Genomic DNA, 23,805 nt, shown 5'->3' with positions numbered 1-23,805 from the left:
GGTTAAGTGCCTTGCTTCAGATCACCTCAGAAGTACTCAGGAAGTGATCTGACACCTCTCCAGCAACCAGACCAACTTCCACACTTTGGTCCGCACCGGGCCTTGAACCGGTGATCCTTCGGTTCCCAACCCAACAGACTAAGCTACGCTGCTTACTTACTGTAAGCCAAAGTGAAGCCTTTGTGTAACTTACTATTTGTAGAACACAAAGCTTTGTTACAGCGCTTCTGCTGAATCTCATTCTGAACAAGTCTGTTTCTGCAGTGGGTAGTTCATCTCGTGCAGTGATGCCTGACCCTTGCCTGCACACATTAAAAATATTTTTGAAGACAATCTTCTTCCTGATTGTCTTGTGTGCTTTTCTAGCTCATAAAGAGACATCAGTACTGGTTTATAAAAATCAGTCTGTTTTTCATTCCATTCCCCCTGCTGTGCTAGCAAGCTCTTAAAAGCCCTTTAATTCTCTGTAGTATAAAAAACAACTTTAATCAGCGACCAGCAGGAACTCTCACCTCTTTTTTTGTTAAACCCTTTTATTAACTAACTAATAAACCAGCCAATGAATGAGCCTTGAGCATGAAATGTTTAACTTTATAACTTTGATAGCTTATCCGCCCACTATACCCATCATCAGTGGGATGTTTTTTTCCATTATAACTATCTTTTCTTGTCTTGTTTTTCTATCCTGTAAACCACTGACCTGAACAGCTCATCTGATGAAGTGCACTGCAGATGGAGAAATGAAGAACTGTTTCTCAAAAAAAATACAAATAAAAAAAATAAAGCACATTCTTGAACTCAATTACTTATTCAAGTGCCAGTATATTTTTCTAACAGTCCATGGCTGTATACTGTACACTGTATACTTCAAACAAGGGCTGTGCTCACTTTCATATACTGTTTTTAGCACACTCATCATGGATTAGTACCCCTAAACAACCCCTCTATATGTTTGAAGAGACCAGTATCTCTTTGGCAAGAAAGAAACGTTCAATCTTTTTCAATACATTTTATTAGAAACAAAAGACAAAATATACAATATTCACATTAAAATTCTTGTTACAGACGGATGTTAATTCCACCGTAGATTTAATTTCAGACAACAGAAACATGAATCCCTTGTCTATTGTTGCAAACAAATGAGTAGAAAAACATGACATGTTAACATCAAGGAATACAATGAAATGTTATAAACAAAAGACTTTTAGCTGCATTCTAAAAAAAACCTCTTTAATTAAATCCACCCACCTCCGCCCACTCACGGGTATATGTAGTGACAATGTCGTTTCAGTTAGAGGATCTGATCAGGTCTATTTCTAATGGGGTCTGAAACAGGGTCCACAAAACATCTGTACTTCACAGTGAAATTTAGCTTTATTAGATTGCACAAAACACTGACAAAACACAGAAAACAAACCTAAAGAGAACAAAAGGTACAAAACATGAGTCACTTTTTTAAAATCCATTTGTCAGTTCCCTTATGTGCTGCACTGTTTCTAATAAGTTAGCCACTTTAACCTATCTCTAAAGGGTTGACTCCAGGTCCTGTTTATGCCTCTGTTCCATTTAAAGTAATAAAATCAATCAGATAAGAGTCTCTGAGCGGCTGAATCAGGTTTTCCCCAGCAACCACTAACTAACTGTCCTTTTTAATTATGTGATGCTTTGAATCTTTGCATCAAGGTGATTTCCAGTTATGTCTTTAAGTCCATAATCGTGTGTTTTCTTGTCAGAACCTAATTAAATCCCTTTAGCAGTGGATCTCGTAGGCAACCTGCGATCCGAAGAGGAGGCTCTGACTGAGGAAAAGCTCCTCCGGGTCTGTTGTCAGGGGTCCCTCTCCTCCGTCTGCTGGGTTTCTGCGAAGCCCCATCCCCCCTGATCTGGTCAGTGTCTGCACCATTTCGTGGTCGAGGAGCGCGTCCTTCATGCTTTTCTGCTGGACGAACCCGCTCAACATGGGACACCTGGAGGACGCGGAACCCGGGACGGGCTTGGTTCTGTTGAGTACATACATCTCGTGGCCGTGGTCGTCGCGGTACTCCTCTAGCTGCGCAAAGGTGGTGGGTCCATCAGAGTAATCGTTCACATAGAGGATGCTCTCTTCCTTGCTTGTACAGAAGGAGCCGCCTTCTTCTTTGCGGATCTGCTGGTGACGACTGTAGATCATGATCAAGAGGAGGACGGCGGTGAGTGCAAGCAAAGAGATGCCGACAGCGATGGCCGTCTGTGTAGCCGGTCCAAGAGCGTTGAAGTCCATGCTGTCCTGTTCATAGAGCGGCTCCTGGCTGACATCCAGAACCTCCGGCTGATAGAAGGAGTTAGATGAAGAGGAGACAAAGGAGTGCGTGTTGAAACGAGGCCAGAACTGGGATGAATACGAAGAAGAGGACATGTTGACAGCCAGATGAAAGGTGACTTTAGCTACACCTCCAGGGTTCCAGGCTTCACACTCGTAGCGCCCAGCATGTGCTACAGTAACATTGCTAAGAAACAGCATTCCGCTGCCCATGTCGGGGTCAAAGCTGTCCCTCTCACCGCCCTCCTCGGTCCCTCGCACAGGCCCCTGGATTCCTCCCACACCTCTGACCTTCATCCCTCCACTGGGCAGGGCTGTCACCACTCCTCCAGCACTCCCAGGCCTGAAGAGCTCACCATTGGGTCCCAGCTCTTGAACCAGTCCTCGAGGTGACAACTGGGGCTTGCCATGGGAGGCTTTCTTCCAGGTTACCTGAGGCTGAGGGTACCCCGAGGCCTGGCAGGAGACTCGCAGGCTTTCCCCTAGTCGCACAGTCAGGTGGCTTGGCTCCAACTGCACCACGGGGGGAATGCAGACCAGGCTGTTGGGAGCCACCTCCACCAAACTGAGATGGGACAGGCGAGGTGGTTCAGAGCACATCAGCCGGCGCTGTTCAGCAGAGCTCAACAGACGCTGGCCATCCTCTCTGATCCAAGTTCTCAGCCAGCCGAGAGCACAATCACAGCGCCACGGGTTCTCTGGAGGAGAGCGGTGGAAGAAAACAAGGGTGAGAAAATGTATTCAAGCTCACTATTGGTCAACAGAAATAGCTTTTTGCAAAAACTTTAAGCAAACTGAACAAACTCTAACTGCTCCTGGAGCTCGTGTTATTGGATAAAAACTGAATGGAAGCTGGCGTGATATTGCAAGGTAAGCATATTTAATGTGTTAAGTATAATTTAAACTTTATAAGATCGCTTTTGGCCCTTACTGCAGGACTCTCAACCTTTTTCAGAGGCTGTTCCTTTAATTTATTCTTTTTAATTGTGTCTTTGAGGGATTTTCTTTCTCATGAAAGGTTTATTGTTGGCTGAAACCTTTTGATATGCAAAATATGTTTGAGGGCACATCATTTTAATTTACATGAGTCTGTTGGATGTGACTGTTGCAATGCATTCTTGGGCAGCCTCAGTTCTCAAAAATAGTGAAGGCATTTATTTCAAGGGACTTTGACTTTAATTTAAATTCTCAGGATTCATTATAATGTCTGTCCTCGCTCTGCATACCTGTGACACGGAGCACCTGCAGGCTGACGAGTGGTTTGAGGGATAAGGCTCCCAGGGTGCGGAGGTGATTTCTGCTCAGGTCCAACAGGGCCAGGGATGATAAACCTGACAGAGCTTTGTCTGCCAGCAGCTCTATGCTGTTTTCCTGCAGGTGGAGTTCCTGCAGACGCTGCAACCAGAGAAAAAAGTCATGAATCAAAGGAAAGAAAATGGGAAACATGCAGGTTAAAGGAGGATGATAGGAATGTCAAATGTGAAGACAGGATGACTAAATTCCACCTGACTCAGTCTGTACTGTATTACAGTATGCCAGGGATTAGTAAAACATGTTGCCATGAATTGGATTTACAGTTGCACACGTCATTTTGTATAATCCATGACAGGCATCTGATATTAGACAGCACTAGCTTTGCTGAAAGCTAAGCTTTTACACTTAACATAAAAGGGATTAGTAGCTGTGGTTTTTGGAACACTGACAACAAAAGGAGCACAAAACATTACATCCCATCCAAACACCCATTCTTTCCCATCAGCTCACCAACCTGCAGTCCTCTAAAGGTGAAGTCCTGCACTCTGGTGATCTGGTTTCCAGCGAGGTACAGGATCCGAAGGTGCTCCAGACCCCGAAACATGTCTGCTGTGACCAGGTGGATTAGATTGCCATTCAGGGCGAGCTCCAGCAGCTGGCCCTGGCTGAGGAAGGCGCCTGGCTCCACAGCTGAGATGCTGTTATTCTGGAGGTAGAGGTAATGAAGGCTTCCCAGCCGAGTCAGGTCCTGAAGACGGATCTGCACGATAGAGTTGTCTTGAAGGAAGATGGTCTTTTGGGGAGATGCAAATAAAATGAGTCAAATGATCACAAATAAAACTGCTTTTCAGACATAAGGCAGGGGATGTGATATTTAAATTAATGCTTTGAACATGAACGTGGCCTTAAATTGTGCTGTGCTTGAAGTACTCATGAAACTGAACTTTGAGAGTATCTAATGGCTGCTTCCCTAGTGGGAAAAGCGATACAGATAATGGAATGGCCGTGTCCTGACGTAGTTCCAACTAAAACGGGATAGAACCAATCTCAATATAGAAGGAGGGACATAACGTTGGGATGCATTTTATTGGATCGTTAGCGCCAACAAAGCTTTTCAATTGGTCGAAAGATTCGTTGAGGCCCCTGAGTGCAGGATCAGCCTCTCAAGTACTTTTTTGTTTTTGTCTACCTGAGTCCTGGATGTTTTATGGAAATTTGAATTTTTTAGGTCAAGCTTGATTCAGTCTCATTCCTTCAGAGTCTTAGTCTTGTGTTGACCTTGGCACACTCTCATCTTGGTCGTGGCTTAAGTGGAGCTCACTACAACCCTGCAGTGGTTTAGCGGAAAAATGAACCAACCATGGAGAGAGTGTAAATTTACAACAGGCCAACTTCAGACATCTCTGCACCCTCAGTCTTTGCAGAGCTTTGAATATACAGTGTGTGAATTTACGAGTACAAACGATGTGGAATACGCCCGTTCAGGATTATTGTAATTATGACTGACAATGTGTGTTTCCTTCATTTTTCCCTTCCTGCGGTTCAGTTCTTCTTCTTTTGCCAAATGCAGCAGAACTCCCAGACCTTGTCAGCAAACAACTTCAAACAACAAATGTTCGAGTGATTGCAGCTACAAGAGAGCAAGTATTTGATCCATAATGCATAGCTTCTTTTGCTTGATTGCTAATGTGCATTCACTAGTGATGTTTTCAAAGAAGAAAACACGGGCCACGAGTTAAAGTCTGATCTACGAGATGGACCTGCTGATTGAGGTTAATGGAACAATTTATCCCGGACATGCTTTTCATTAATATTCATAGGCTGCAGTAATGTTGGGGGGCCTGAACCCGGGAGAAAAAGACGGTGTAATGTTAAACATCTTCTCGACAGATGATCAGAGGGTGTGTGAGAGTCACTTTCTGAGCAAGAATGAATAATTACACAGGCAACAGCGCAGCCCCTCCCTCAGGCTTACATCAAAGAGGGCCATGGTGAATTGATTAACCACAATCATTTCAGGGTAATAAGAATGGATCAGAGAGGGAGGGAAATTGCTACGAGAGCACTGATGCAGGATGGGCAGGTCAGCCGTAATGCACTGGCAGATAGTGCCCTAACTTATTTCCGATTGGCCAACTGACCTCTGTGGCCGATGGGACACCCTGTGGGATTTCTTTGACCCCAAGAGATCCGCACTCCACTGTGAGACTGTAGCAGCGGCAGCCGGAGGGGCATCCTAGAGACAGATGAGGGATGCAGGCCAGGATGATTAGGAGTCTGGAGAACCACAAGAGGACCATGGTGGTTTAAAAGTCAATCCTCTGGGACAGAAACCTGCAAGGCAAGAGAAAAAAAAAAGTAAGCATCTACCAACAGTGCATAGAAGTACTTCCTAAAATAGCATATTCACTTTACTTAAAGAGAAGTTTTTTACCGGTCATGAAACACAATGAAGTTAAACAACACCTTCAGGAAGAAGACTGACTCATCTACATAGTTGTTTTTAAATGCCAATCACCACTGCCTGCAGTTTCTAATCAAGGAATTCACAGTACACATTTGCTTACAGCCTTTGTTTACAATTTCCTCTGCAAAGTGTCACAGTGTGTGGTACATTAGCGAGTTAAACAAAGTATGGATGAATAAGAATCTACCGTTTTATCCAAAGAGGCTGCCAGAGTGGACACACATGGTAAAGGTTTCTAACAGCTACTTTAAGCAGTTTTTTTACCTTTGCTCTAACGCCTCACTTTTAATACAAATCGGAACTATTTTACCCTTTGTAGCTTGGTGACAGGCTCCTTACTTTAGGTGGAACACAGTTGAGAGAAATCATTGATTGGTTTTATGTTTCAGCATTGCACAAGGCCTTCCAATTCATGCAATAAAACACAAAAGAGGTTCCTTGCCGTATCCATGGATACAGAATTAATTACACAGTACAAAAGTGACATGATTAACCCTAAACAAAAGGAATATCATGAGGAAATAGACAAGAGACTAAAAGATGAATGTAGTAAAAGTACCCAGTGACATTTTTAGAGAGTTTTCAATGTTAACATTTGGTTGAGAAAAGAATGAAAATCGAGTCGGTCTGTCTAAGACATATTTTCAACCATTTTTCAGCCTGCTAAAAATATGGTTATTATAACATCAATGTGTCATGAAACCCTTCTTTGTCTAATAATTCTGATAATTAGTTTATTTTAGCATTGAAGGGTTGAAGGATATAATGATTCTAGCACCATTCGTCCATAGTCATTTTACAGTGGCTGTGTGAAATCCTGTCTCTACAAAGACGTCATTTTAACCCATTTTATTATTCATAGAAAAACATTTCTAAAGTGCTTCATGGGCTGTGTGATGTCAACAAGAATGTCTAGAGACATTGTCAAGAGAACTGTTTTTAAAACATTCTCCACAGAGGAAGAAAAAGAAGATAATCCATGTCGGTTCTTGAGCTGAACGGCTCTGACTACCTGGACAGAAAGACCTCAGGGTGCTGACGCAGACCCGACAGCGGGAGAGAGCACACTAGAAATGTCGGCGGTTGATGGTGGAGAGCACTGGACATGAATGCAGACAGTTGTGAGTGTGAAACCAGGTCTACTTCTATCTGTATTCTTGTTGTCGGTGACTGTGCTGCACTGCTCACTTTAAGCATCACTTCATCTGTTTTAGAGTAAGATGCATCATCATAAATGAATGTTGTCACAGAAGAAGATATCCCAGCAAAATCTGGAATCAAATAGATTCAAGATTCAAATAGTTATTTAAAAAAAACATTGTCTTTTGAACAACATTTAAACAGTAACCGTATGTCTTTAAAAAGTAGTAAGTCAACAGAAGATTTCTGGCAGGGTTATGTCAGACAATGAAACCTGTGTGCAGGCATGCTGCAAAGACTGGAGAAGCAACACATCCTTAATTAAATCATTTGCTTAATGAATCTATCTATCTACACTGACACCAGACTGTTTTTTAATTTGTTAGATGTTAGAATGATTTAAGTCAAATAGTGTCTCAACATTAATCTTTACACATGAACAGCCTGTAGATCTAGATACTTTCCACCTTTCTCCCCTTTTTGTACTTTTCAGAGTATATGCTTTTTAAAAAAAACTTTTATCTCAATAAAAACTTTAATCAGTCCTTCTAGTTTACCAATCTTTGTGTCAAAGGTGTTTTCTATTTCTGCTTGAGTGTAAAACACATGTACCTTTCTAGCTCTGTTGATCCTTCCTCTTCGAGAAACAACAACCCTTTCCGTTACCGGGTAATGAATTTCAGCCTCAAAGCAAAGACTGCAGATATGTTGTATAACCAGATGACTGTGAAATGACAAGGGAGGACTGATAAAAAGCACCGCAACATAAAACTATCTTCCAATCCACGCCTGTTTTCCATTCAACTGTGTCTCTTCAGTGAAATTGCAACAGCTTCTATTATGGGCTTCAATTAATTAAAGATGTGATAAAAGATGTGCAGGTTGCCTCAAGGACCTCTCTCTCCCGTCTTTTTAATGTATGCGCAAACACACTCACACTCTCCCTCTAGTTCAGTCTCTCGCTTTTGTCTTAGAATCACACATGTGCGTGAGACAGACGCTGCGTTTTGACCCTTAAAGTGGGAGATACCTCCTCAATGCAAATCCCCAAGTGTCAACCACCACCAATCATCTGATCAAAAACATCAGCCTTGGCTGTTTGCTGCACCTTTCAGCAATATCTGTCTTTGATATAAACCCATCACTGAGCAAGTCACCCATGCTCTTTTTTTATTTCTATACAGCCTGGAAGGGATTTATTGTCTCGCTCGACTGTTCACATCAAAACAGCCTTAGACCCGCTGTCCAATATCATGTCGCCCAGCAGTGCTCACAACAGTTCATCAGCAGCAGATCGCATGGAGATACTGCAGGCCAGGAGATATAATACATGTTGAAATGTCACACTGAGCCCGTCATTCTGCTTCACTGACAGCAGGTAGATTTGTTGTGCACCGCTGAGCTGCCCGGCTTGTTGTAGAGAATCTTCATCTAGCAGAGGAGCAGACATGGCATTGATCCCATCCAAAGACTCACATTGTTATAAAACATTCATGTGCAGCCCGACCATGCCTCCGTATCCCATTAAGCTTGTCTGTCTTGTGAGAATTTTCCTGTTTGCTTAAGATTGCAGAATCACCCAGAGAGATAATTGTGAGCGTTAACATCTCACTTTTTGAATGATTTTGAATCATGGAGTTATTAATTACTAGGCTGCACAAAGATCTCATTAGAGCTAAGTGATGAAAGGGTCCTGTGCCTGAAATAAACTGTGACTGATAAATATTCAGAGTGCAGGCAGTTTGAACTGTTCGGTCAGATTGATATCAAGCATTTCTCATTTGTACTGTTATAGTCGCGGGCAGTAATTTAAAACTGGAATGCAGAGCCACTAGGATCACTATTTCAGAGGCTGAGGAGTCGCTCTCAGTTCAGACACGCCACATTATCAAGCAAATGAGCAATGAACTGGATTTTTAATATGGCATGTTTGATTTAGAGCGCATTACAGGGAATAGCCAGCTAGATTAATACAATGTGACCTACATAAGCTGCTCAGTCGTCTTCTCTCAGCAAAAAACAGAGGCGCTTATTACTGTAACGAGAGAGCGCACCAAACAAGCGTGGAGAGAAATTATGTGTTTCTATTGTCGGAGAGAGAAAGCAGAAAAATGTAATTTTGAATAAGGCCTTGGTCTGTCATTGAGCTTTGTGTTACTTCCCACAGTGAGACAACTTTTAAAAACCTTGAGTTGCTTGGAAAGTGTCAGAAGGAAACCAGAGGGGAAAGGCCCTCTGCTCAGAATACATACAGAACAGGATGTGCAAACTCATATTTGTTGCTGGAGATGCACATCAGTGCAAATGACACCCTGCCAGGTAGAGAAAATAGCTGATGCATTTCGCTGCTCAGTTCAGTTCTACCATGTCTTTAAAAAGCCCGAGCGGCAAATCGTGCTGCGCGTTCAGTGTTACAACAAGGCTGATGAGATGTAGAAACACGGATCACCCGTAGAGTAAGCACATTTTGCAAACAGAGACGACGATGACTAAAATAAAACAACATTCAGGGGAGAGGTGTCTTTGAATAATGCTGCTGTGTCTGAGTTTTCTTTTTTTTTTTGTACAGTATGTGCTCTCCTATTTCAGATTCAGTTTACCCTCTCGCTTATCTTTTGTCATGCTGATGTGGGATTTCAGAAGTAAGAGGTCAATTTGTTCATTTCAGTCTCAGTAATCCTCTGTGGAACACGCGTAATCTGCACAATCAGATGCTCGTTAGCTGAGCCGCTCTCGGCACTGTTGACGTTTCCATAGAGGAGGGCTGCTTTGTTCTGTATTAAAAAACGAGGTCAGCCATGTGTCTGTATCGCCTGAGTATAAATGTGTAAATAGCCTGATTAGAAGTTAATGCTGTGTGCATAGACACAGTTTTAAAGGAGAGTGGCTGCAGAGACCTGCCAAGGCAGATGTCAGTCAACAAATCTAATAAAGTGCACATCACACAAAAGCCTGTTCAGCAGTCAATATCAGCGTCTCCCTCCTAACATGCGTCCACACACCGCAGGCTGCGACTCTGCAAACATGATTTTGCACCGGTTTCGCAGCAGCTGGGAGTTTGTTTATTTGGGTATTTCTGAAATTACAATTGCCTCTTTATTCTTGACATAGCGCTTTGTTTTCACGCCTCAAACAAATCATCCTACTGCTGAACAATCACAGCTTGCCTGGACAAACAGTGGCAGCACAGAAAAATTCAACGCGCACTGCTGTTGTGATTCTCTCTCTTTTTTTATTTTTCCGAGCAGGGTACGTGCGGAAAGGTGCAGCACACCGCCAGAATGCTGGAGGCAGAAGCAAAGTTCACATCCCTGTGCTGCCACCGGTGCAGGTTGGCCTCATCCGTTGTTATGGTAACTCTTGCTGTGAGGGAAGGTCTGTGCCCCAAAGGCCAGGCACAGTTTGTGTGAGCCGGTGTTAGGCAAACAACAAAAACGGAAATGGAAGCTGTCAGTTCCTGAGGAAAATTGCTCACGGGAACTTGAGCGATGTGATGACCCAAAGCTAAATCAGAATTTTTTTTTTTTTTTGTATCCAACTCTACTTTTAACTTTTTTTTCCCACTCCCTCTGAAAGCCTCCATCATTTGCCCTTTCCCTTCCTCCTCCATCTCTGACCTCTTTCTTTTCTCATCTTGTGCCCTCTGTGCTGACTGACAGGCGCTAAATCATTTGTCTCAAAGCATCCTTTTGTCCACAAATAGACTCTGGCCAAGGCAAAAGGGAGAAGACTATGGCTGTAACCCAACACTAACACATTGACTTTGGGCGATAGTCTCAAGCAATGCACACAAAAACACACACATACACACAGCTCATGAACATGCAGAGCACGCTTACAAAGTAGCACTTATACACAAACAGTAGCCACCTACATCCAGGGACACACATACTGGCAGACACATACACACAGGGGAGGACATGCATGCTTATTCACTCACACATCCTTCCTGCATCCAGCAGCAGCCATCATTATTCACGGACACTATCCAACACAAACTGTCAGCCGTATACACACTCTCACACACACGCACACATATTTTTGTTTCAGCGCTAAAGGAAGCACCGCTCAGTTAATAAGCCAGCATTGATTTCTTTATTTTTCCACGACTACTTTGTCCAGCTGGGCTCTGCAGCCATTGATTTCCACCATAAAAGCAGATGTGGGAAAGAAGCAGAGGAGGACATTTGTAAATGTCTGTGTTGAGGAGAAACAAAGTAAATGAGAGCATGTGTGTGTGTGTGTGTGTGTGTGTGTGTGTGTGTGTGTGTGTGTGTGTGTGTGTGTGTGTGTGTGTGTGTGTGTGTGTGTGTGTGTGTGTGTGTGTGTGTGTGTAGCTTGCTGCTACCTCAGGCAGACTCACCCTCTGTGCAGCAGCAGCAGCAGCACTTTGCTTTCTTCTCCCAGCGGAGCATTTAGTCTAAAACCCTCACTATGTCTCCCCGTGCCTAGACAAACTCCATAAATCTTTGCTTTTTAAGAGTTCACATGATAAACTGCTGTGGGAGGTCAGTCTGAGATGTAGAGCCTGTTGTTGGTAATGTAAGCTGACCTGCAGAAATGCTCAAAGGCTATTAATATGAACTGCACGCAGGCTCAAAGCAACCCCCAGAAACTCAGATTCTTGCCTGGGAACCATCATGCTTCTGAGTCTTTAGCTATTGTCAAAAAAACGTTCTCACTCCCAACTCCTCAAGTACAACAGGTAGGTTTGGCACATACAGAGCTTCACGTTCAAGTAACCAAATTCAATTTACAGCAGGACATTCAAAATGAAGCAGTCAGTCTATTCACATTTGTAATGCTTTTAAATTATTTTGGGACATTGCAGAACATTATTTGTCACTCCTCGCAGATGAACTTTTTGAGATTAAAGGAGTGATGAGATAATATCTTAAACCCTGTAGTTGGAGTTTACAGGTGGATGCTGGGGTGGCAACGGGACTGAAATATAAGAGACTGAGTACTGGTGCAGGGAAGAACTGGCAACGACAGAGCAAGAGGAGAGAGAACGGAAATGTTGAAGCTTAAATAGACCACCAATTTGGGAGGATGTGTTTATCAGTCGACTGTGGAGAATGATGCATGTCAGTGGGAAGTCAACGCAGCTCCACACGAGTTGCCTGCATGAACTCGCTCTCAGGCGTGGCCCAATCTCAACGAAACCGGTAAAAAATAACTAAGATGTGGGATTTCATGAAAATCTTAACAACACATTTGAACATGGCTGGTGACTTTTAGATGTGCAGCAATGCTCAACACATGTTTAACATGCAGATATAGTTTCCGATTTAGACTTAGAGTACTGGGTTGTTTGAATGAAGTTTGAATTTGAATAAGTATTGACCTACATAAACTAGTGTTGTAATTTATGCATGAAATGTTAAAATCAAACCCTATATGTAGTTATAACATACATCTGCAATGCAACTACGGTCTGCTGTGAATTAGTCTTTCTTTAAAGGCGTCAACGTTGACTTTTTGTTCACTTTGCCATGATGATGATTATGATATTCCAGATTCATGATGATGATGGTGCATCGCCTCTGAGCACTGCCTGTCAACACCCTGTTAACGAACGTGAATTGAAAACCTCTTGATGAAAAACTATTTGTAGAAAATAAATTGTGCACTGATCAAAAGGATTTTGGAAGCAAACATACACCTAACTTTCAGCCTGTCTCCTTACTTAAAGTTCTGCCTTTACTTTATTCATCTATCCCCACCAGTCTTCACCAGGATCAGACCCGCCGCACGTCTCTGACTTCATCACCCAATCAAGAAGTCACATATCAACAATAAGCCAGACAAAAAAGAAACCTTGACTTATAATGAATAGTAAACACATATATGAAGTCATTTCTAAACATTCATATTATTATGGTTGAATTATATATATTCATTGTTACATTCAACCATGACAAATAGGAAAAGTGAACTAATTATAATATTACAATTAATTACTTTCTATGGCCCCTCATAAAGACATTTGTCCTTTACTGAGTCATTTTATTACCTTGTTATGTTATTTTCCTCATGCATATTTTAAGTATTTAATCTATTTCTGGTATTCATTATGTTACAATAATTTTGACTGTACAATGTTTTTGTGTTGTTGTTTTTTCTGTCTTGTTTTGCTTGTATGGACCCCAGGAAGAATAATTGTTACTGCGGTAACAACTAATGGGGGTCCTATGTAAATAAATCAAATGAATGTCTCTGATCTACTGATCATCCTGACTACAGATGTTCCATAAAGGGGAAAAAAACAGATGAAGGGTCCTGAAATCACACTTGCGTTTACCTTCAGTGTCATATTTTGAATTGTGCTGCGACAGACCAATGTGCTGTGAACTGTAAATGGGATGGTAAATGGACTTGAGCTCATACAGTGCTTTTCTCATCTTTTGACTACTCAAAGCGCTTTTACATTGCAGGTCACACCCAGAGGTGCTGTTTGTCGATAGGTATGGCAGGCAACTGCTGCCCTGGCCAGTGGGGGGCCCCTAGGGCTGACAAACTTTAATCTACGGCAGGGGTTCAAAATGTGCACATTTTGAAATTACAGAAGGAAACCTCCCTATGGGGGCCCAATCTGACAGCTATTCCTCTCCATGCATGCATTTTTGCTTTGAAAACCAACATTTGTCAATGAAAGTCAGCAAAGGAAAATTAAAAGGAATTGTCTGTCTGGGAGTGAAAAAAGAGAGAGAGAAAGACGACTACCTGTCGGGAAACTGGCAGACAAAATGGTGACGAATGCTGGTTGGAGGGGCCCTTGATGAATTTTGTTTTTGCCTCGGACCCCACCAGACTCTGGAATTGCCGCTGGTCACACCTACACATTCCCACCCATTCACACACTGATTGAGGCTGCTATGTAAAGTGACCATCAGAAGTAACTAATCACATTCATACACATTCACACGCAGCTGGCGAAGCAGCTGGATTAACCTTGGGTTAAGTGTCTTGCCCAAGGACACATCGGACATGTGGCTGCAGGAGCTGGGGATCAAACCCCCAACCTTCCACTGAGACATGACCATCTCTGCCAACTGAGCCACAGCCACAGCCGCCCTATCAGTGAACCAGATATACTTTTGCCCTCCATGCACAGTGAACAGAAACACTCTTCATCCAACCACAAGGGAAGTAACATAAATAAATTGACATACATTGTCTAACAAGGTTCAACAACATTTGTGTTGGTGTTCATTGCAGATCAATTTGATTTGCAACTGGGAAGTCAAAGCACAACGGACACTGTACGACTGAATAATCAATATCCATTTTTCACACAAGATTTACTTTTATGCACTTGCCATCCAAGGAGGGGGCTTGCTGCGTCGCATCCTCACTGCTGGAGGCTTAAAAAGAAAAGACTTCAAACTGTATCAGCCTTGTGATTTTATTTTTTTTCCCTTCTGTTACTTAGTGCTTTCCTTTTGTCTCAAATCCAGTATTTAATCTGCATGACTAAGCAGAGGCAACATCGCAAAGGCTGCATGAAAAATGTACGACTTAAAAACAACTGAGCTATAATGCAATGACTTTGGTTTTAAAAGGAAGACATCTATACAGACAGAACGCAATAAAGTACAAAATAGGTTTTCTGCTTTCTAATAAGGAACACTTCATAAAAGACAGCGCAGTTTATGAAACTACAGCCGGCCTGTTACATTAGATTATCTGACTGCAGTAACACAAACACATACTCAAAGTCTCATTTAGTCTTATTGCTTCTCTTACAATCTGCATCTTCTTCACTTTGAAGCATCATTATTCACTTACTTAAACTAAAAATAACCGCTTCAGATGAATTTTGAGGATACACAGACTTGTAATAAAGAGAGTTGTGCCTCGTTCACCTCCGCTCTGCAGCTGGAACGCCTGTTCTCGCACTTTGTAACTTGGGGTGAGTTGGTGCAATCTTCTGAGAGAAGTAAGGCACTGCTTTCTGGCAGAATGCCCCCGAGGAAAACACCTCCCATTATAGGTCTTATCTCTGTATTTTCACTATGGGCATCACAGGGGACGAGACTAAAGAGGACGTTGAAGGAGAAAAGAAAAAAAATAGTGTCTGAGTGGACGAGAGTAAACCTCACATGGGCTTTTCTTCATTCCCTCTGAAAGAGTGAATCACTTCTAAACCGTAAGAAACACCAAGCAACAAAAAAATACCAATTTCTCTTTAATGTTGCTCTAATACTGAATAATAGTTTACTTTAAGTAACAAATGGCTTCATAGGGTAATGTGTAATATTCTGGAGACCTCTTAGATCAGACATTAATAAGGGCAGATTTTGGGTTGCCAGGCTACAAGAAAGTTCTTTGGCTAATTGGACTGCATAACACACATCCTTTTGAAAAGGTCTTATTTTGGATCTATTAACAAATGAGACGTTTTTCTTATCTTGTTTATATTCTTAACACATTGATTTTTCAAACCACCAGAATTTATTAATTGAATATTTGAATATCATCTAAATTTGAAGTTACAGCTAATAAACCATTGCATCTGGTATCTTGTTAAAAATGCTGCCCCTAACTGATGCGAGTAATCCTTTGTTCAGAACAAAGACTGTCAATATAACTGCACGAAGCCTGAGTGACATCACACATCTGTTACAGCAGGGAGTATTGAAAGCCTATTGATGGCAGTCGCCATGCTGGAAATCCTGTCTCACCCTAACTCAGTCAATGACAGGCTGAAAGCAGGAACTGAGGCAGATTTTAAGCCCCTTGAAAAACCATTACATCGCAACGTCAATCAAGTCAGAGATGAACCTAACTATGGATAACTCTTATTCTTCATAAAATCAAAACCGATGAGTTTTAAAACAAAATCCCCCCTGTCACAGTGTGCGCTGATATAGACAACAACTAATCAGACCAGAATCGGTTTTTGTACCAAGCTGTAAGCCTGTTCATATCTGCTGTCAAAACAAGCATTTTGAATGGGGTGTATGTGACTTCTGGGTCTCTTGGACACTTGTGAACTGCAATTTTGTGTTGCCACTTGGTTTAGAAAAAAAATAAAATGAATCAAACTATCAAAGAAAGTGTCTAACATTTACAGAAATGTGCTTATTGGCTTTTTAAACGAGGATAAGATTAAAAAAGATTAACTTTTATCTCTGCGCTCCAGATATGAAGCTACAACCAAAAGCTAGGTAGCTAGCGTTAGCCTCGCAAAAGACAAGAAACAGGGAATAGCTAGCTAACATGCTACTTGGTGTGTGCGTATTGGCTTTCTTAAAGGGAATCAAAAATTACCACGACTTTCATGCCTGAATTCAACTCGCTTCCGATTAGCTTAGCTTTGGCAGAGTATAAAGAATGGCAACAGGCAAGAAGCTAGCTAGCATGCTATTCATTATGTTTAAAGTTGTGTTTTTTAGTTCGTCAGAAATCTTGGTAAATGTGAATTTAAAAACATTTTGGGGAAATTATTACAGTGACGTACATATCACAATGCAATGCAATAACCAACTCTGGTGTGAAGTCAATAATGCAACAGTTTGAAGTGTAAGTATAAAATGGCCTTCCAGTTCATTCTTTAGTCACATTGTTGTGAGCTGACAAACTGTTCAGACTGTAGTGGTCGCTATAGCCGACAGCGATAACTGTTTGCCAACCAACAAGTCTCATAGGACGTGACATGATGTGCTCTTTATGCTAAGCAGTGTATATGAACAGATACTGTATTTACACAAAGGGAAGTCTAACTATATGCATGAGTGACTGAAGCAGCACTGACTGTTAAGTTAAGGTTTTAAAGGAGGTTACATTTTGGACTCAGAGACTTTCTGGGTTCTTGTTGTCGACGTGTGGTATCCAGGCAACCAGTGTAGACTCTGCAGAGTGGATTTTTAGGTGGATTTTATTTCTTTAAACAGTGCAGGGCTATCTGTTTCCTCTTTTTCAGTCTTTATGCAGCTGCTGATAAGAGAGCAGGCTCTGAAGGAAGAAAAAAAGCTGATGCAAAATATGTGGAACTATTTTTTCTCATTCACTTTTTCGACAAAAGAAAAAGTAAATGAGACATCCACCATGGTGTGTCTGTGTCCCTGGCTTGTATTCAGACAGTAATAGTTGTAAACACACTGACAGCTGTTTGATTTACTGTTTCACACTTTGAAAAATAACTATTAACGTTTCCTGCTCTTCACAAAGAATCTCTTTGTCAACATCACCTCTCTGAACCATTCTCTCATGCGTTCTCTCGTGATTTCTTGTGTCTCCCGCTTCCAAATACCAATTTTCTCTAGTCTCTTTGTCTCTCACACACACACTGTCCATTCTAATTGTCAAGGTTGGTTGATGTAATCGATCAGAGCAATTTCACTCACAGTAGCTTCATTTGACAGGCTGCAGGATTTATGAGTCAGTGGATTATATCAGGGCCGAATGAGAGGTTTGATCTTTGGACTACTTTTGCTTCATTTTCATCAGTCTGGTTGCACCCCATTTCACTTCATCACTTCTTATGTATTACTAACTGCCGGAGTGGGAGTGTGTAGTAATGAGGGAAGGAAAATGAGACATGCAGCAATCACAGCTGACAGTTGCTCAGGAGTTTTGTTTCGCACAGTGATGAATGCATGAGATCAGACAGGGTGGAAGATGGATGAAGCCGAGGCACGTCCTCTTCTTTTGAGAAGCAGAACAATGACTTCCATTTTAATATGTCCCCGCTCTTTTGACGAAAGAATCCACATGACTGAGTTTGTATGTGATTCTATTTTCTCCTAAGCTGTTGCATTATTGTGTCCCCCCTGATGTTCCAGACGGGTGAATATGAATTGTAAATATTACTCCTTTTTTATGGCAGCTCAGTCGAAATTGCGAGTTTTGCTCAAGCAGCAGCAAAAGTGTGCAGTAATAATAGTGTGTGCGTGTGTGTGCGTGTGTGTGTGTGTGTGTGTGTGTGTGTGTGTGTGTGTGTTTGTGTGTGTGTCCAAAAATGAATTGAATGCTTTGCAATCGTTCAAAAATGATTGCTTATCATCCCCGCTATATTGCATTTCAGAAATATTGGGTGTGCAGTAGTGTCTGCAGAAGGAGCCATTCAATTCTCATAAATTATGTTTCTTTGTTGCCATGGAGGTGACAGCATCCACTGACTGCAAGTGATGGATGGCAGATGTGTGTCAAATAACACTATATGGTGTGTTGACAGTATTGTGGTTATCTGTGAAGTCGGGCATGCAGACGGAAATAATGAAACTGTACAAGTAATCAGTTTTCTCTCCCATGCATTTCTTACTTCAGTTAGTCTTTTCCCAATCGGCCTCAATGCAGGCCAGAATTTATACAATTACAGAAAGTGAGATTCAGTCATCATTGTCTAGCAGACAGTAGCCAATGAAAAATGTAATTTCTCTGCGGGCGTAAGCACTCAACTTGTCCAAACAAGACAGATACCCCAACCTCATAGTTAAACAAACGAGGTCCTATTCAGGGGCCCGCTGTTTGGAGCCTCACTGGTTCCTCTGCAGAATAGCAATTAACCAGACAGACGTGCATTAAAACTCTGACATAAAGCAAGAAACCGTGGCTGACTAAGAAACCAGGATGAGGAAACAAAACAGTCCTCCTGTGGGGACATATAGCGTGTTATAGAATGCTTGTAGTAATCTAATCACACTTTATTCCTCCTGGCGTCTCCCATAGTGTCACTGTAATACCACTGCCAGATTTCTACAGGGTGTGTGCTGTGCTCAGCACTCATCTTATTATACTCCATTTTTTATCACAACACTTGAATATTCCCATGTGATCTGAATACACAGAGGCGCCAAATGAAACATTGGTGTTTTTCTGTTTCCCAATGATAAAGATAGTGTTTTTTAGTACTGCGGCATGGCGAGTCAAACCGTATACTGTATGGTGTCAAGTTGCAGGTCACTGGCGCCAAGCATTTGTAATTAAGTATATAAATCTTTATGTACATAATGTTTTGAATTGTGAGATAAATAAGAAAAAGAAACAACAAGACTGCACAACAGCACATTTAGGTAGTTTACATAACAGAATATACAGTAGATTTAGACTCTGCTGCTAGTTTTTTAGAGAGACACCATGGCCAAAATAAAAGCAGGAAATAGAGCAGCTTTAGAATCCAATATTGAAGATGGTTATGTTTTGTTTATGTTGTGTTATAGAAACTCTGAGTCATTGTTATGCTGTAGTATGCAGTGCTGCTCATTGTCATACTCTCCCTCCCTCTCTCTCTCTCTCCCTCCCTCTCTCTCGCTCCCTTTCCCTCTAAAAACATGTAAGTATATTTTATAGTGTAAAGCAATCTAATACAACACCGTTGCCATGTACTTCTTCTGATGCCTATGTTTATTGTTTTAACTGAGGCTGTCACAGAGGAGTTCATTCAAATGTATGTTTTACCAAGATCCCCAATAGCTTTGTGGGCTCCATTTAATGGAAGTAGACTGGTTGCATGAGTTTCTTATATCGCAAAATTTTTTCCTACCTCATGTGTTTACCATAGATAGATAGATAGATAGATAGATAGATAGATAGATAGATAGATAGCAGTACAGTGGCGTTACAAAATAAATAGATAAAGCTATATAAGGAACACCTCTTCACCTCAACTTTAATTTAACTACGGCAACAGTAATATACACAAATGGAACAGATACATTTCACTAAATACTAAATAGTCCACACTTCAAGGTATATTTATTGACTTGCTGTATTAGAATGCATGAGGGGAAAACTCACACACACACACACACACACACACACACACACACACACACACACACACACACACACACACACACACACACACACAAACAAACATCTATAAAATATTAACTTTCAGCATGGAACAATAACACAATCAGGATGCGCTACAGGGTACACTCTAAAGCAGTGATCCTTATTTTTGGAGTCTGTAGTTTCTGCTGGTGTTGTCCTTTATATCATCCTATTAAATAAAACATGACAAATAAAAATAATAATAAAGACTTTGTCCACTCATTTCATATTAATGAGCGTCGCTTTATTGTAGCCTTTGACCCATATAGTATATTCATGCAGCCTTTCTTCAATTATTAACACATGTTGTGGTGTAATATGGGAGGCAGTGATTCTCAGTGTTAGGTTTGGATGCCTTCGGGGTTATCTGAGTCTCAAAAAATATCTAAGTCATTTCACTTGAACTTCTGTCAACATGATTTAATCCTGTCACAAAACACATTTCAGCTCTTTTGTTCCACTCTTATATTATAATCTACCGAAGTGCACTCCAGGCAGTTCTTCAGTCCCAATGGAAACACATTTAATTCATGCCGACTTTGCGGTCGATTTATATAAAAAAAAAGTGAGCACATAATCCTAAATTATGCCTACATAACCAAAGTCCCTCTAACATTTGAGAACCCCTATGTCACTATCCCGCGCGCTCACACACATCAGCATCTCACCGTTTCCCCGCGTGCGTGGACTTGATCCTGGTAGCAGTCTCCTCACTCACACGGGAGACTTAGAAGACAAAACAATTAAAAAAAAGATGAATCCCACTTCAGATCAGTGCAGATGGATGAGCCGGAGCATTGTTTCCCTCCCTCTCCCTCGCTCCGTTTCCTCTTTTTTTCCCCCCCTCTCGCTCCTGGCTGGGCAGCGCTTCAGAGTCCACACAGCCGGAGCTCGTCCATTGTAATTGGATGCTGAGAGCCGGAGGAAACTGCTCGCATCTGCCAACACTGGACGTCAGCGCTGTTGGTGGCCGATTTAGACTCTTATCATCCTCCCCTCATATTGTTTCTGCTGCTTTGATTCGTTTTTCTTCTTTTTTTCTCTTCCGTCAACGCGGATGTTATCTTCTAACAGTGACCCACTCCTCTAATTATCCCTGCTTGAACTGACTCCCTCCCCCTTCTCTCTCTCTCTCTCTCTCTCTCTCTCGCTGTGTCTCGCAGAGAGAGGGGGTTGTCTTTATTTTCCTTCACTCACTTTGAAAACATAAATTATGAGATCTCATAGCTGTCTGAAAGCGAGTGTCACATTTTACTTTGAGAGTAATTCCCGCTGTTTAATGAACCCGGAGAAACAGTGTCACTTTATTGTGAAACAACACACACTTGTGTGGCAGCGGAGTGATTTCAGCACCACGGACAGCGGCCTTGTCTTTTATTATGAAAGGGTTACGGGCGTGAGATTTGATCCTTCATGCGCCTCCACTGACAGACCGCCGCTCGTCGTTTTATTTCCTGCGGCGGTAAAAGCTCCAATAAGTGTGGAAAAGCGAGAAGGACTGATTTGGAAGAAAGTGCCGTTTTCTGTCTAGCCAAGGGCAAGAGAATTCAAGCTGAACCATGGCCCTTCAATATCCTGAAAAACCGTATTGCTCAGTCGTAGCAGGCGGCTACAGATCATTACTGGTCCGACAGGAGAGGATGAATTTTAGCAGAGGTTAAATTCTGTTTTCCAACACTTTCAGGGCCACTGTTGCTGAGTTCAGCACTTGTAGGCTGCTACCAGAATTGCTTGTTTAATAAAGAAGTTATTAAATTAAAAAATTAAAAACTCATATCTCGATATTTTTTCGCTGTATGCCGATACTCGATATATATCGATATGTCTTTTATTAACAGTCAGTTGCACAAGTTCAGCATGTACATGAAAACAAACTACCTGTTTGTGAAATTAATTAAGAGAGAGAGAGAGAGAAAGAGAGGAGCAGGGTGAAGAGGGAGAGACAGTGAGATGAGGAATAGGTGAACTGGCAGCTCTACAGAAGAAACGTATAACGCTATTTTAATGCAACATGAACTATATCGATATTAACGATATTGTCCTACCCTATATCTGGATTGAAAATATATCGATATATCTTAAAAACTTGATATATCGCCCAGCTCTACTACAACGTGTCAATTGCTTCAAAGTGTTTATTTTAAGCATTAGTGTTTGCATAGCCTATAGCCTACTTGTAGGAATAAAGACAATTTAAAATAAAATATCAAGTGTGATAATAACTGTTGGCTACATTAATCATCCCCATGACCATCACAACTTTAACCATTTATCAGCAAATCATTTTATCTAGCTAATTAGCTTAAAGAGTAAGCTAACATAATAGTTTTCAACCGGTAGCCTTTTGTCAATTGCTTACCCAGTGGGCTGTCAAGCTATTTACACCACTATTTTGAAGGTAGGCTATTACTTTCAGCTACCTCCAACCACCACCAACGTATCCACCAGGTTAACTTGTTTACTTTTAATTCAGTAGACTACTTTCCTGTTTTACTTATAGCAGTGTGTTGTGAGTTTTGACATCTCTAATCCCATTTTCACAGAGCTTATAATTACAGGCACACAAATGAAGTGATGGCTTTTAATACCTTGCTTAATATTCCTGCCCCATTCTGGTAAATGTGACATTTCAGGAACACAGGGAGAACATATCTTTACATTTTGCAGAAATGTCAGCTTAACTCAAAGATGAACTGATTAGATGGAATCAAAAGCCTCTAGCGTAGGCCTATGCCTACAGGCATCTAGAGGCTTTTGAGCTAATAGCTAATAGCTTTTGAGCTATTCATGAGCTATTGTTTTTCTATCTATTATTTCAAAAACATTTGGTATGCAACCAGGCCTAAATCTCTGCATTGACATCCAGGTATTTCTGTGAGAAACACGCTGGTTCATGTAAACTGCAAATACAGTGGCATACAACGGCAAAGATTTTATTCCAGTTTCAACTTGTGGAGATACTCTATAAAAATCAGACCAAGCAGCTGGAGAACCCCTGGAAGCCCCTGACGTACCCCCTAGCGTACAAGTAACCAAAGCTTGATTTTAATCACAGAAGTTATATGCTCCTCAGTGTGTAAGTGCCAACTCTGATGATGACTTTATCACAGACTAAGTAAAAGTCGTAACAAGGTTTCCGTAGGTGAACCTGCGGAAGGATCATTACCGGTAGATCCCTGCACCCGAGGCCGCGTGGCCCCTCGATGTGGCAGCGGGTCGTCACTCTCACACACCACAGCGGTTGAAACAGCACTGACCCACATTTGGTATCGCTTGATTAACGCGTGGTTGCGCTTGCATGTTTGCTGATGCGTAGCTATGTGTTAAAGAGTTCCTGTGCCCGAGCAGGTACCCTAAATGACTTGTGTCTAATTGCATGTCTTAGTGAAGCGGAGCTCACCACAGTGTGTTTGAGCTCAGATTTTAATGATCTCCTCCCACCCCCTCTGGGCTAGCATGGGCCTATTTCGACCCACATCAGGATAATTAACATCACACTCAAATGTCTGTCAGAGCAGAGGGCTCCTTTCACTATCTTCCCGCTCATCCTGCTGCTCTGTCTCCCTTCACTCCCCCCTTTCTGCCTCAGAGAAAAAGCAACAAATGTTAAACTACAACTCACAGGCTATTTGTATGCACATGCAGTCCCTTCTGCGTTTTATTTGCACATAAATTGGACCATAAACTTTCCTAACAAGTTGTGTTTTCCAGCCATAAAAACAAAAGCACCCAATCAAACAGCCTTAGAGTTAGATAGTCAGGCTTATAATGTCATGGTTGTCAGTTTGAATCCACAGACCTGCAGGAAAATCAGTCCTGTACACCTACTCACCACACCGTCCAACTGTCTAAGTGCACTTGA

At 41.7% G+C, this 23,805-nt stretch overlaps 1 protein-coding gene across 2 annotated transcripts; it reads right to left on the bottom strand.

Moving 5' to 3' along the window:
- Positions 1-994: 994 nt before the first annotated feature.
- On the bottom strand, positions 995-21,066 carry lrrc24 (leucine rich repeat containing 24). Of its 2 annotated transcripts, none has more exons than XM_065953749.1 (5): positions 20,599-21,066; positions 5,695-5,887; positions 4,068-4,346; positions 3,526-3,694; positions 995-2,997 (listed from the first exon to the last, which is right to left on the bottom strand). In XM_065953749.1, exons 2-5 carry the CDS (start codon positions 5,851-5,853, stop codon positions 1,751-1,753), a joined length of 1,854 nt encoding a protein of 617 aa, XP_065809821.1. In that variant the 5' UTR covers positions 5,854-5,887; positions 20,599-21,066; the 3' UTR covers positions 995-1,750. The 2 variants fall into 2 exon arrangements, with proteins under 2 accessions (XP_065809821.1, XP_020509072.1); XM_020653416.2 differs by having other exon boundaries at positions 20,612-21,066.
- Positions 21,067-23,805: the final 2,739 nt, after the last annotated feature.

This window comes from Labrus bergylta, chromosome 4, assembly GCF_963930695.1.
Source record: "Labrus bergylta chromosome 4, fLabBer1.1, whole genome shotgun sequence".
Classification (NCBI taxonomy): Eukaryota; Metazoa; Chordata; class Actinopteri; order Labriformes; family Labridae; genus Labrus; species Labrus bergylta.
Note: the sequence above shows the minus strand (reverse complement) of the source record. Positions and strands in the feature narration are given on the sequence as shown.

Bases quoted from the DNA above. Each gene is read 5' to 3' on its own strand.
- lrrc24 (XM_065953749.1), bottom strand. From the start codon at position 5,853: ATGGTCCTCTTGTGGTTCTCCAGACTCCTAATCATCCTGGCCTGCATC. The intron at 4,347-5,694 runs GTCAGTTGGCCA...TCTCCCCAAAAG, and splicing joins GTGTCCCATCGGCCACAGAG to ACCATCTTCCTTCAAGACAA. The intron at 3,695-4,067 runs GTTGGTGAGCTG...CTCTGGTTGCAG, and splicing joins TCACCTTTAGAGGACTGCAG to CGTCTGCAGGAACTCCACCT.